At 36.6% G+C, this 15283-nt stretch overlaps 1 protein-coding gene and 1 long non-coding RNA gene across 2 annotated transcripts in view; both read right to left on the bottom strand.

Annotated features, from left to right (window-relative positions):
- LOC148057085 (uncharacterized) overlaps nt 1-300 on the bottom strand; it is a 59830-nt gene extending 59530 nt beyond the window's left edge. The window contains exon 1 of the long non-coding RNA XR_015702059.1: nt 272-300. This is a non-coding gene — a long non-coding RNA (uncharacterized LOC148057085). The remainder of the gene's footprint in view (nt 1-271) is intronic.
- A 3307-nt stretch (nt 301-3607) lies between these two features.
- OTOG (otogelin) overlaps nt 3608-15283 on the bottom strand; it is a 110797-nt gene continuing 99121 nt past the window's right edge. Inside the window, exons 49-56 of the mRNA XM_087745666.1 lie at nt 15203-15243; nt 13983-14058; nt 12837-13015; nt 11932-12036; nt 11376-11495; nt 10026-10071; nt 5507-5586; nt 3608-4194 (exon numbers count right to left, since the gene is read on the bottom strand). Coding sequence (XP_087601792.1) covers nt 3994-4194; nt 5507-5586; nt 10026-10071; nt 11376-11495; nt 11932-12036; nt 12837-13015; nt 13983-14058; nt 15203-15243 — 848 coding nt within the window. The 3' untranslated portion in view covers nt 3608-3993. The remainder of the gene's footprint in view (nt 4195-5506; nt 5587-10025; nt 10072-11375; nt 11496-11931; nt 12037-12836; nt 13016-13982; nt 14059-15202; nt 15244-15283) is intronic.

Here is a 15283-nt window from a genome sequence, read left to right as displayed (position 1 = left end):
ATTGTACAACTGCAAAGGTTTCCAACACCAGCAGCATTTTTAATTATTTCTTTGCTGCTTTCACCACCCAGAAGTCAACTTTTACAGAATAAAAGATTACCTTCTCAAATCTTTCTCACAGCCACACTGAGACAAGTACAAGGGAAAGGTTAAAGACCTCTGCCAGAGGCTACATGCCTCCTGTCCCTCATTTTACAGCCCACAGACCCCATACCAACTGGACCTTCTTCTCTTCTAAAATAAGGAGCTAGTTCAGGAAAACAGCACTCACCTCACACTACCTCCTCCATACTGCCTTACTCCCCAGACACCCAGCCCAGCACCCTCACCACCTCCACCTTTATTGTCCCTCAGAAACAGGCTTCAGCTGATAAAAATTGGCTTTTTAGCTGGAGGGAGGGGAGGAGGCCTCTCCTTAACCCCTTTCCCTTAAACCCTGCATTCTCTCTAAGAAGCAGCAGCAGCAGCACAGGTGTTTTCTCTTGCCCCATCCCCAGGTTTGGGAGGGAGCAGGGTGTCCCGGCTCAGGCCTTCACACCCATTGCTGCCCCAGCAGTCACCCAGCTGAGGTGGCTCTCCAAAAGACTACCCAGTATCTGCTGGATAGGCAGCTTTTTTGTTTCTCTTGGGCATCTAAAACCAGCTTTTTTTTTTTTTTTCTTTTAGATCTGTAGGAAACACTGTTCTTCTACAAAATATTGCAAGAAATCTTGGTTGAACTCCGTGAAGGATCCAGTCAGTTTTGTCTCCAAGCCGTGTGCAGTGCGCTGCTGCAACAGGAACAACTGTAACACTGGAGCACATCATGGCAGCAATGCTGTTAGAAGGCAAGTTTCCCTCCAGCAACTTGTTTTATGTGCTGAATGCAGGATTTAACTTTTGCCACTATGAGAACTTACATAAAGGCTCCAGTATTTCGTTAGCTCCAAGCGCACATATGCCTTTAAGGGTAATAAATACACAAGTAAGGTTGTAATAGTAATAAGCACGTATTCCAAAGAGCATAGCTTCAGTGCTGTATACCCTTTGTATTACACCTATATAATCAAGCAAAAGACAACTTTTTAGTAAAAAGAAAGTAAAGTTGTTTTAGGACTCTGATATTGTTACAATCCAAGTGCCTCCTGCATGGGAGAGCCAGATGAAACCCACAGCTCCTTGACGTCCTTTGACTTCCAAAGATGTGGAAGTACAAATAAGGCAAAATCTTTTTCCAGCTGAGCTGCTTTGTGCAAACACAGTGTAAGGTAAATACACGGTAAGGGCCCCGGTTGCTTTGAACTAACCACAGGCAGCCAGGCTAAGCGTCTGTGAAGGAATTTAACATGGAGGCAGGAATAAAAGTAGCTTCCCCCTGTCAAGCCATAGGCAGTTTGGATCTTTCCCCTTGTTTCTCTCAGCATAAGCCTAACGTTTACAAAATCAGAAGGACTTAACACAATGTTTATTATTTTACTCCTGAAGCAGAAGCAGCAGTGTTTGATTACTGTTACTGGATACACAGCAGTTTGCTTTCCGCTCTCATTGCCAGTATTAACTTGCTTTACAACCACAAGTTGAAAGTTTGGATCTCAAATGGTTTTCAGAGTAACCACCTTGTGCTGCTGGAAGCAATGAGTGCTTTGCCATTAGCTCGAGTAGCAAGAGGAGGGACCACATCGTAGCTGAGGGCAGTGTGGCGGCTGGCCCAAGTCCTGCTCTAATTCTGTCCCTCATGTTGGTGGTTGGCACTTCACTGCAAAATATCATCTTGCTTGAGAGCAAAAGAGACTGCTTTTTTACTAATTCCTACCCTCTAGGATGGCATCTGCCAGCTGGTACTAAGGGAGGCTGAACTTCACCTTTGCAAATGCCAAAGCTTGAATATTAGGCACTAGGGTTCAAGGACTTAGCTCTGCTCAATGCCTTGTAAACAGCACTTTTTTTTCCTGCTACTCAGTCCATGGTTTTCCAAAGGATGCACTCCTCCCAAACGCTGTCCCTCCTCACTATTTAGAAGATGTCTTTGAACAAGGAACATGTCTTACCAAATGGGTAGGGACTGCACATATTACAGTAAGATCTTAACAACTTATCTGGCCCTGAGTACGGAAGGGTAATCATCACTACACAACAACCGTATTATAACAAAATGCCTACACTTACTCAAAACAGAGTCTACTCATTGCAGTCAATGCTGAAGGACGGTTTAGGAAAAAGCTGCAGAACGGAAATGTGCAGAAATTTACCCTTCTTTTTTCTCCTGTTTTTCCAGAACAAACAGCCTATCTGACACTTAGTGTCACACATGTGTTGTTACACTTCGATGAGCAATGGTTTTCCAATTTTTGTTTTGAATAAAATTACATGCTTGAATTTTGCATTTCTGAGTATGAAAGTGAACTGTGATGGAATCAGAAAAAGATGTATATTTTCAAAAACCCATATGCAGGTCTTCCTTGATGTAGCATTAGATCATTAGTACTAGCGATAGCAGCAAACCCTAAAATTAACCCTGTGCACTGCTGAAAAACAAATCAGTATACACCATGTGTTGGATCACATGATAGTAGCTGCTTTAACAAGGATAGCAAAATTAATTGTAACAAAATAAGACTTCCTGTTGTTTATTAGATATTGTAAGAATGAAATGTACAGTATACAAAATTAATATAAAAAATGTTCACAATTGATTTTAACAACACATTTTTCTTTGGATTAACTGCAGACAAGCAGCTTTTTAAGAAGTTATGCTGAGATCTATATTCTCTTATAGGATCTCAAGCGTATCACTATGCGCTATCTACAATTTTAATCTACAAAATGAAAGCTACAGAATTTTTGCTGAATCTTGGTGGCATTTGTTGGAAAAGAATAGAACAGCAACATTAGCTTAGAGGAGAAAAAATATTAGTTCATTACAACAAGATGTTAATTCATGAGCAAAATTGCTTTTGAAATTTCAAACCTTACAATTGTACATTTTCAATATAAAACACTTGCCATAAGAAGTTACATTCTACTATACTGGTGACAAAGATTTTCAACTTTATTTTTCTTTTAGATGGATACATAATCCTGGTTTTCTTTTTCCTAATGAATTTTCACATCTTTAAAATTAGTGTCAAATGAAGTTCATTTTCCTAAAGAAACAGTTTAAATATGGTGCATTTCGTAAGCTGAATGTTTTCATTTAAGGTTTATCTATATAAAGGAATGTAAAATAGTTGTCATTTGTTAAATCTGTGTATTTTCAGTTTATGTCATATTGTTTAGCAGAAAGATAAACTAACTACTAATGAGTAATCTAGATAGCCTAAAAAGAGTCTATCTGTTCCATAGATGACGTGTTTGCCATAACGCTTTTCACTACAATATAAAATACACTAGAAAACCTGAAATTGTTACCAGGGAATATTACATACAGTTATCAGTATTGACAATGTTTCCCTGATTTAAAAAAAAAAAAAATAAAAAATAATAATCTTTAATTGAATTTCTCATACATGCTCTACTTTGCAATAGGAATATGATTTAAACTGAAAATTCTCATATTGTCCAAACAATTTTTCTTAATAGACACTGAATGTATTTGCACAATTGCAATGCATTCAAAATAGAGAACTGCTGCCAGATAAGCCGGTCAACAATTTAAAACAGGAATGAGTGCCTGACTAAGAGTGGGCCAGCCTTCCAGAACAAAACAGATGGTGTTCTTTCTCTTGAGGTGTCTCTAATGTAAAAGACTTCACTTTTTAAGTTGGCACATATCACAAGAACTCTTAAAACAATCCCTGTGAAGTGAACATGAAGACAAATCACAATACAAATTATGCAAAGCCGTTCTTCAGAAATTTAGAAGAGTCCAAAAATATTTTTGTTCTTTTATCTTTTAGCATTAAACTGGTAAAATTCAGTGCATTGGGTATTGTATTTTTAATAGATGAACTATTCAAATTATCTTATGCTGGGAACAGCTGGGCTTGCTGTTTTCTTTCCTTTTATGTTTTTTTTTTAAGACCATTGGCAAGAACAATCTGTAGGCTCTTGGATTGAATAGCTGACCCAGGTTGAATTACTAGTGCAATACAATTGCACAGTTCGTCTCTGTAGTCCGAGCTCCCTGCAGCATTTGCAGAATCTTGCGTATGTGTTGATGTTGTAGTTATAAATGCTGGCAGATGGGCACTTTCCATCACATGAAACAATGTTCACCTGGTAACAAACATGAAGAATAATCAGCAGATTGAAGCAGCTAGGAAATAAAGTTAGGAGTTCTCAAGAAAGTCCAAAGACATTAGGCACCCAAATCCAACGGCAAAGCAATGAAAAACGTGGAGGTATTTCCTCTAGCCCCTTGTGAAATCCAACTATGTCTGAGTAATAAACTCTGAAGTACGTTGCACAGATAGGTCTCAATTTTTATCTTACTGAGATTAATTATTACTTTCCTGTCAATTTCAGTAACAGCAGATTTTGGCTATTAATAGACACAAAGAAACTATTTCAGTTTTAAATTTTAAAGTATTCATAACAACTTCGGCTTGAACATAGCACCAAAGGTTCTGTCCACAAATCCCTACAGTATTAGTTTCAGTGATACACTGATGCAGTGTTGCTATACTGGTATCAGTAAGGAGGAATGTAAAGAATCAATCCTTTGGAAGCCAAGGGGAATTATTACTAATGATACCAAAACTGTAATACAGACTGTAAGAGAAACAGTCATACAAACTGATAATTTTTTCAAGTTTAATAGTCAGGAATTACATTTCCGTTCGACGAGACACTGAGACTAAATTTCCTGGCTGCTCAACAGTTTACTCTACGAAACACACTCTCAGAGTCATTTTAGAGGTTACAGCTGTTTCCCTATACTCTTTTATTACAGCTTTTCCAGGCGCTCTTACACATCTCACATGAGACGCCTGTCTCCACCCGTGCTGCTGCTCACACTCCCTTACTGCCCAGCAGGACATTGTTGGTGTCCTCCTACAGTAAATCCTTCGGTAGACACACAGATAGCGCCTCATTCTTCCTCCACATTTCACAGTATGCTCATGCTGCTGCCTAAAAAAACCCCAAACCTTCAGGACCCAAGATTCCTTTCTTCATGAAGTTGGCATTTAAATTCTTTCCCTAGACAGATGGAAAATTAAACACATCTGCAGCCATTTTAACTGTAGTATATCACTGGCAAGATTCAGTTATATCGAAGTTAATTTGCATATAATAATTGCATTACAGGGTGACCCGAGACCTTGGACTTGCACTAAATCAACATGCGCCTAAATGCATACAAAAGCAGAAGTCACATCCCCTTTTTTCTTATTATTTGAGTTGATGATTGCTGAGAATGTAGGGAAACATTAAAACAGCTTTTCGAAACACAGAAACCTCTGTCTCTGTGAAAGAGAGATGCAGACAATAATAGCCTTGTGGAATGTGTGTTCCCTTTCTTCCTTCTTTTTATTTCTCCTATTTTTTTCCCTTCTATTATAAGAAATTATGATAGTTATTTACTTACCGGTGTGTTACTCCTGCAGTCATTCTTGCGAATAGTCATCCTCACAGTCACCTTTTTACAGAATTTTCCATCTTCCTTACCTGCAAAATGGGCATTGATTGAAAAATATCAGCTCAAAATTCTAAGCATTTCAGAGACAAGAACATTCCTGAATGTTTTATGGGGTCAGGAGACACAAAGAAGAAAATACCCGATACATCACTGCACACACAAAACCTTGGCAAAGTGACATTAGCTATACATTGTATTGCTTTTAAAACTATTCTATTTCATGCATTAAAGTATCTGTCGCATTATATTTCCAATAACAATTATAAAAGATTCATTCTTCACTCAGAAGCCTTTTAAGAGTAAGTCCACTGTCTTTCAAAAACTTTTGTAAAATTCATCAACCAGTCCTGTGAGAAGGCTTGTTAATAATGCATAAGGTGCATTTTCTAAGAAATAACTGTAACAAACTTTAATAGCAGCAGTTGCATTCCAGTGGTATAAACGAAATTTAAAATGAACACTTAACAGCAGAATCTGATGAAGAATAGGGCTTCAGGGGGCTTTACATTTCTGTATGTTTTTTATTAAATAAGAAGAAGAACACCAGTGAACAAATTAAATTTTTATTTACATTTTCATTAGCATTATTTCCACAATTTCTCTCACAGAAGTATGTACAAAGTATATGGATGAAATAAAGATGATAAAAAGAAAAAATGAAATTAAATAAGAGGAGTTAAACTTAAGAAGGTAATCCTGAACATTTGAAGAAAAGCAAAAAAGTTCAGTATAAAGTTCAGTTATTAGGGATCAGAAAGCACAGTATCTTCTCACGATGATCCTCTCTATGCTGAAGAAACCACATCCCATTGCAGATCTGTAAGAGAAATGAATAGTCCATTCCATTATGACAGCTTTCACAGTTTCACAGCAGATTTTAAACCCCATGATGCAGTCCGCATGACTCTCCACTTACAGAGCTGCATTCTCTTCCAGCCAAGAAATCCAAAGATATTGACAAAAGGTGAATACTGTTGGTTCCAGAAAAGCAAGGACAATGAAAGACTCATTGGTTTGACCAATATCCAATACTAGCACATGAAAGAAAGATCAGCAATGAGTCTTCTTGGAAGTAAATAAAAATCTACGATCAGAAATGGCTGGCTGCTGCTCAACTATCATTGAACTATATTTGCTTAGGGAAAGCGTAAATTGAGAAATGAAGAATAAATTGTTCTTAAAAAATAAAAAACTCACCATTATTTCATGTTTCTCGTAGTCCTATTCATGTCCTTTCTTCTTTTACATTATACATGGCATGTAGGATGGAGAATTCAGTGCAGCTGTGGCTATGACTTCATCCAGGCTATAGTGAAAGTACATCATATCTCATAAAGAAATAAATATATAATGTACTTCCATGCATGTACTTTAATGTCCAGTGGCTTTTAATGAGCTCTACAACATAATATACTTTTCCATGAACAACCATATAAAACATGTGAGCATCTTATATGTGTCGTGTTATAATGAGATTCTTTTTCACAGTCTGTATGGTTGAAAATCCTTGCTTGGTTTTTGGGTAGACTCGTAACACCTTCGCCATTTAAAGTGATGTCAATATGAAATATAGGTTTCAGTGTTGTACTCCTAGAGTCATGACTGTAACTTAACAAAATCACATCATTTCTCTTGCAGAGAGAGATGTTTTCACAAAATAAATGCCAAAACAATTGCATTCATACCATGTTACAATTTAAAAAATTATCATGCTCTATTAAAAAGAACAAAGATAATCTCCAGTTCTCATGGAGTAAACACAGGCTTGCTATTTTCAGTATACTGTCCTAACTACGGATGGGAAATAAACGACCTGCTTCTACTATCTATGTCACTGGAAGCAAAACTATACGATACATCAGCTGCAAAAATGTTGTTTATATAGCAAGCTTTAACAAGCAAAGCCATTAGTCTCTATGTTCTACAGCACTGTGAACACAATGGAATTAGCTTACATTTTTAAACACAGCAATTTTACACATGCAGCAAGCTAAAGACTACACAAGTGCTTACTACCAACAGTATATTGCTGGCTAACAACAATGCACCGCCCACACAGTGCAAAATGAAAAACAAAACAAAACCAAAATGTGAGCCACTCTGAACCATGAGCAGTTACACTACACTGCAGCTTTTGGCATAATTGCGTAATGTGAAGCCTGATGCTCCTATCAGGGAGTACATTGTTGGAAATCAACAATGATGCTGTTTGGGTCGGTCCTACTTATTTCTAGGAAAATGTACCTGTGTTACAGCTAGCGTAGGCTGTAGGAGTGACTGGGCTAACAGGGAATGGGAGGAGCATTGACACTGGAGAACCTGGTAAGAATATTACATATTGAACAGAGTACATGTTACAGAGGATTCCCTGTCAGTATGAAACATTTTGGAGTTGTTAGATTTCGGCATATTTGAGAAAAGAATTCAACCTTAAAATGTCAGTATATTACAGGATCACATAATGGCTGAGGTTGGAAGGGACCTCTGGAGGTCATCTGGTCCTGCCTCCTGCTCACACAGGGATCACTGTGCCAGCAGCTCAGGACCATGTCCAGGTGTTACTTGCACTGCTAAGCCTAATGTCAAAACCAGGAAGGATCTGATCTACACTGGTATAACTAAGACAATCTGGTACCCTACATTTAAGTTGTTCTGGGGCTACAAGAAAGAAATCGTAATTTTCTCTGAGCAGTGTTTGTAAAAACTCCCTAGGTTTTGATAAAACTAGTGGCACTTAATTTTCAAGTACCACTCAAAACTGAAAGCAAAAATCACAATGGTTTCTAATGGTAAAGTAAATCAAAAGAAAACAAGAACCTGATAACCCTTCTCATAAAACATCTCACAAAATTACAATTGACTAACAGCTCTCATGTCAGATTTGTTCAGAGTCAGAATGAACTACATGATTCATAGAGGTACTATGTTGTCTATAAACAGGTGTGAAATCCAAACTGTATTAATCTACTTGTAAATGCATCTCAGAAGTCACTGGATTCCTCAAGGTTTTAATTTTACTTTGTGATGCATGTCCCAGATTAATAACTTACTTTTGTCTTAATTATTTAAGATTGTGGTTATGATCTTTCTCTAAGTATAGTAGCAAGATCTTCTGCCTTGCTGAAAAGTAGCTTAATGGATTTTTAACAGTCTTAATAAATTGTTTGTTCAGAAGCTGGCTTATATGCCTGCTAAGGCATTGAAGAGTAACGTCAGATAATCAAAAACTAATCTCAAAGAGCCTATGGAGAATCAGCTACAGAACTAAGACAAGCGCTTGAAACACGGGTCCATCAGAGTGAGAAAACATGAAGATGTATTACCATTCCCTTACAGTGATCCTGAGCAGGAAAAAAAGCAGATAAATCTTCCACAGTTTCAACAACCTTTGTACTACAAAATGTAATACATAATGAGTAACACCAAAAGGTACCTCCCAGTTGCCAACATATATCCTGCTGCAGTAACTGTGCACGTGGTACCATATCTGGTAGTCAGGGTTGTTCAAGTCCCATCCCACCCAGCAGGAAATATCTGCACTTTTCTCCAGTTCTCTCCTGCACTTTATTGCCTACTGTCTTTAGCTTTTAGGTCACTGTTCCAGCCACTTATGCAAATAAAGTGAGATTTTTGCACCTTTTTAAAGATAATATGATACTGCCCCATATAAAATCTTGTTTTCAATAGCTTATAACATTGTAAACTTCAAGTATTAGAGCTTAAATTCTTCAGGTTAGGTGTCTGCCTCAGGCTAAATTCTTCATTAAATCAGGCAAAATGTTTCAGCTGTGTACCAGTGTGTTAAGAAAAAATGTACTTAATGCTTGATTTATATTAAGAATTAGCATATTTAGAACCTATTCTGTAGAGAATTATTTTATTTTTTCCAGAGAACCTTTATTAGCTCTCATAGAAGTCAAAACATATCTTGGTAATCAAGTAAGGGGGGATTTTTTAATTTTAAGTTCTTTTGAAAGATATTGTCTGAAAGCTTCTAAACTGTGTCTATTAATGGAACCTAAGACTATATTACAATCAGTTAATTATTTACAGCATTAACTTAGAAACTGCGTAGTTCAATCTTCATTTTTACCAAATACAAAGATATGAATGCAGATGAAGCATGTTTTAAGATGCCTTTCAGAACACAGTACCTTTTATTATACTAAATGCAGTAACTAATATTTTGAGGAGTTTTACATGAGAACTACAAAATACTCAAGGTAGCAATTTTAGTGACTTGGCCAGCCACAATCACTATCAGTAGAGTAAACCCTTTCAATGTTAAACTACTTTCTTCTGATTTAACTCCACTGGTTTCAGTGGTATTCACATAAGTAAAACTGGGAAAAGCACAGCCTTTGAGATCAGTGAATCAAGCTTTCATGCAGAAAAGAATCAACCTTATTTCTAAGGTAACAACAAATCAGACAGACTTGTGAGGCAAGAATTGTCATGAATCACTTACATGTTTTGCAGCAGCCTTCTAAGAATGGTACAACATAGCCTCCAACCTGACCAAGAGAGAAATAAAGAGGAAAAAACTTGATTTTTTCCAAATATTCATTCCCTTGCATCTGGACTATTAGAAATACCTTCCAGATAAAGCTCCACAATGTTATTCAGGCAAATGCAGCACTCTCGTGAATGGATGAAGGTTTGGCTGTACATGATTGAACTTGACTGTTTTAACACAAGTGAGTATTAAGTGGTTGTCACACTGAATGCCGCTATACATCACCAGTTATCAAAATGCCACATTTGGAGAGGGAATGACTGCGTTCAGTCTTACTCCATCATGTGTTACTTAGAGTAAACCCTTGACTTCTTGCAGAAGCCATACTGAATCACAAAAAACTGATTCTGAATTCAAAGCAGGAAGAAATCTCATCTAAATGAGAAGCCACCCGCTCCCCATAGTGGAGAGTCATGGCTGTCTTCAGTGCTGTAGCATAGGCACTCCCCAGAGTACTCTGGGAAGAATAGGTGCAGCTTTTTAAAAAGTTCTCTAAGGATTACCTTGAAGGAGAGTTCAATTTTGGATGTCCACCTCAGTATCTCGAGCCATGATGATCTCTCTGCCTTAACTTTTTTGGTTTGCTGAGAACAGCAAAAGGCCTTTCACCAGCTGTGTAACTGAGGCTCTCTCCAAAGAACCAATCCATTGTTATCTGCGAGGAAGAACTACAGCCACCTAGTTCCTTTAGGACTGTTGCCTGCTTGTGTACCATCATTCATTAAGAAAAGTATCCTCCCATCCACAGGTAAATGTAGAATTACAGAGAGCAATATGAGATTGCTCCCTGCGTACATTTCCTGGCACTTAGTCTAATCTTATTTTGCAAATTCAAATAGAGCTTTTGCTTCTCCTGCAAAACTAGTCCACAAAACTTCATGTCTCACTGTAGAAAAGATTTTCCTGATATTCAATCTTTCCTTTTCTTCAATGTTTTTGACCACTATGATGAATAAAATTGCTATACACAGAAAATCAGTTAGAAAGGAGAAGTCCAACCCAGAAAAGCATCCAAGTTCAGACAGCTGTATGAGGACTGGTTTGATATTACAAGCCTCTATGAAAAAAAAAAAAATCTGAGAATAAGAATAGTTCTCTCCAGCTGTGTTACTGGGCAGTCTGGTGGCACACTATACGTGTATAGTCAGAGTTTTTCACCTTCAAATGTCTGGGCAAAAATGCAGACATTGCCAGAATTTATAATTTCTCCCTTCTTGAGGTAAAAATGTCTTTTGCCAGTGTTAATCTTTTCATGCAAACATACATCATAGCTGAAATACAAACAATGCATTGAACACTGACCTTCACACATTCAGTTTCATTAAAGGGTGGGCAGCCAACTGAAGAGGAAACCAGAACTGGTCCTATTGCTGTGTTAGTGCATTCGTATCTGATACAGTTTGAAATCCAAACAGTACCAGGCTGTTAAAAATTGTAAAACAGAATCTTTACTCAGCAACTCAGCAAATACAGTATTTTAAGTATTTATGATACAATTCCATTGAATGTGATCTTGTCTGAATCAAAAAATAATACTTATAGCAAAATATAACTTAGACACGTTAAAGTTCTGTTTAAGTACAGAACTTAAAAATCCACTAAATATATAATGTTAAGCAGGTTCTAAAATAGTCAAGTTGATGATAATTCTCTGATATATCAAAATCCCTTAATCTTTGCAGGCATGACTGATTGACTCTCCAAAAAATTTATGTTGTGTACATGCAAAACTATTCCTAGTATTTGGCCAAATAAAGCTCTTCTTTGCAAGTTTTATATGGCAATGTGTGTACAGTATCTCATAATTTTTTTGTTTACTTCTAAATATTTTGAGGGACTAAGCCATGTATAAACTTACTTTAAAATTGGAAACTGTGCCATTGCTGAAAGTGTGGAGACAAGACAAGTTCTTACAGCTACCGCAGCAAGTTGTTAAATCTTTTGGAGGCTGATAGACTTGGTTCTGCCAAAATCAAATAGATTATTCCTTGTATGAAATCATCTTGCAGCTCGACATTTTACTACTGTAATGGGCAGATTTTTTCAGGTATCCGATTTTAGGGATGTTTTTTAAAAAACTTTCAAAACTGCATAGCTTACATTTGTACACACTGTACATTCATGAAGCTTTTATAAAATACCTTTGATCTTAATTGAAGTGAGAAGTTGTTCCAACTCTGAGAGAACGAACGGGTCTTTCTACCATTGTCAAATGTAAGTCTGACAGCTTACTTCAAGAACCACTGAAATTGTCACTTTTTATACATTAGTCGTCAAGTCAGTACATAATTAGAAGAAGTAATCTATATAATATTCCCATGGTAAGTATAATACTTTGTAAAAAGACAAGATATCATTTGCTTATTTTTTAAAGCTGTTTTCACATTTAGAATTATTCTTCTATTTATAATTATTCTCTTCTGAATTCTTATTGAGCTAATGTCTGCCAGGAATTTGTACCAGTTTGTGCATAATGCAGCTAAAGTCATACAGGGTTGCAAGGTGGCAATATGCTATCAGTCCAAGGTGGCAGTACGCTATATACATTAGTTTGCATAAGATTTATACGGAGGAGAAAACAGTGAAGGGAGTGAGATTTTTATAAACTTTTATCAGAAGTGTGGTAGCACGTCATTAGAAGGAGATCTCATAGTTACTCTTTCTATCTTGTTCCTATGACTGTAGTCTACTCAACAAAACCCCACGAAATGTAATTAAGACCACCAGTCACAATATACACATCTAAAATTCTGAATTTCTTACAGATTTGCAGTTGACAGCACAGTCTATTGAAGATGTGTTCATACGGTAGTATTTAGTGGAGGGATCAATCATATTTGTACAGTAAGAAATACGGCAAATGCCGTCTGCACTGTGTTCCACAATTGTCTGTCCAGGAAGCAGCACAGCTCTCTCATTACTCAGGCAAACTTTGTCTCTCACTACAAGAAAACACAAAAATAAACAGCATGCTCAGGACAATCATCTTGGTATCAAAACTCTGTTAAAAAATGTTTCAAACAGTGAAACAGGAATGGAAAGAGCTACTCTACTTCTTTAAGAATTATGGGTCAGATTTTCAATATAAACTGTTAATAGTAGTCTAATACTTCACTACAATCGCCAAATTATTTCAAATATAACCATGCACGAAATCTTATATATATATATATATATATATATATATAAAAATATATGTAATATCCTATTAGCTGCACCACCAAAATGACAGTGTAGGCTTCTTCAATTGATTTGTTTTATAAGTCTACTTCAGGATAAGAAATGTACCTGAGAAATGTCTATTGCTCCCCACTGATTACTGAGGGCACAGAGGATAATTAGCTCAGAAGTATACATCTTTGTTGTAGAAATCTAGGCAAGGACAATCCCAACTCTGTTGGCCAACTGGATGCCCCACAGGAACTACTTTTTCCTGAGTTTTCTCAGATGCTATTGGGCATGCTCTAAGATGAATTTGCATGGTGTGGAATGCTATCCTTGATCTTGTAAAGCACATAAGCATGTCTACCAGCTCCTGAGTAGTCCCATAATGGGTTAGTGGACTTTTCTTTATGTGGACATTGAGTGTGTGTTTTAGTTTCTTGCTGGAGGCCTTACTTCAGCTCAGCAATATGCAGGCTGCTTAGTCAACACCACTCAACTTTCCCAAAACTCTGTCTGCTATTTCCTTGCTGCAGAAACTAATAGGATAGCAGGACAGGCCATAATCAACCAAATATTTAGTGAGGGGTCCTATTTTCTGGCCTTTTCTCACACTATTTGTGAATTATGTCAGTCAATTCTTTCCTCCTCAGTACCATGTTCAAAGTGAACATCCAATTTACAGTTCCTAATTTACCTTAGCACTTGAAAGGGTATTTCTTTGAATTAAATTCTTTTCTGACTTACCACATTTGTACTTAACACAGTTACAGATATTTTCTGTACTGTTCTGAAACTGTTCATCTATCTGAAGTTTCTGCCCCTAAGTGTATAAAAGCAGAAAAAAAAAAAAGAAGTGAAACGACAGTGTTTTCTTATCTGTATGATCTTTTTCTTTTAAACACCTTTCCTTCAGGATTTGAGTAGCAGTATCTCTTGCCCCTAGAAACCTGTTTTGAATCCACTTTCATCACCCACAGGGACATTTAATTTAGTAATGACAACCAAATGGGATTTTTTTTTTTTTTTACACTTGAAAAACAGGAATGGTTGTTGGTGTCAGTACAGCAGACATTTAGCACAGAAAAGACTAAGCCAGGCCAACAATGAAATGCAATGGCTTGCCTTTGTACAGAAATATCCATGCAGTATGGAGTGTGTTCTTTCATGGAATAACTTAATGGACATAAATAGTGTTACAATAGCACAGATGTACTTTTTAATTTTGCCTTTTATTGTTTATACGTATGCATATTAAGATTTTTCTCCCAGTTTTCTGCAAGTCCCGATTCCTTATGCCCAAGTTTCTTCATCCATGAAATGAAAGTACTAACAACAGCCTCACTTACAAGGCATTTTGAAGTTCCTCTATAAAAAATGAGTACTATTTCCAATTCCTTCCTAGGACTCCAAATTATAATTTTTATAAATTATTCACATCGCAATATTATTTTCTGGATAAAATCAAAGCATACTGAGTACTGACTGAGAACCTAACCCAGCAACGCTAGTAAGCATTTTTGTAATGCTGAGCAAATCACAATGAAATACAGTTTAAAAGTTCTGCTTAGTCAGCAGTCTGAGTGCATGATATATGTCAACATATTCACTATAACAAGTAATATTAACAAAACGCTGATGCTTTAAAGTATTTAGTTCTGACAGTTTAAAAACAGAATTTTCTCCTCAGGTGCATGAAAGCAATTCCACTCTACAAATACTTCAGGGCAGGATATGGTTATAAAAAACTCCAGAAATATCAATGCTATACAGCCATTTTATTCTGCAAGATATTTAAACTTAATTGGCTTCTTAAAAATGGATATATCTTCTTGCAAAGCAATTTAAAGAAAAGAGAATGACATGGCATTTCATATTTCACTGATAAAACTACTAGCAACATAGTGATAAATAGTTTTATTAAGAAATTAATGAAAGAATACTGACAGAGAAGATAAATTTCCTACCAGTTTGCACTGAGGTTTGGGGATCGTTTCACATGCACATTCTAAAACAAAATACAATTACAGAAACAATAGTTTAGAAAG

Source organism: Nipponia nippon, unplaced genomic scaffold (assembly GCF_047370975.1).
Source record: "Nipponia nippon isolate SJK-2023a ecotype South Korea unplaced genomic scaffold, ASM4737097v1 scaffold_10, whole genome shotgun sequence".
In the NCBI taxonomy this organism is placed as follows: Eukaryota; Metazoa; Chordata; class Aves; order Pelecaniformes; family Threskiornithidae; genus Nipponia; species Nipponia nippon.
The sequence above is the reverse complement of the archived record's forward strand: the minus strand, read 5'-3'. Positions and strand labels throughout refer to the sequence as shown.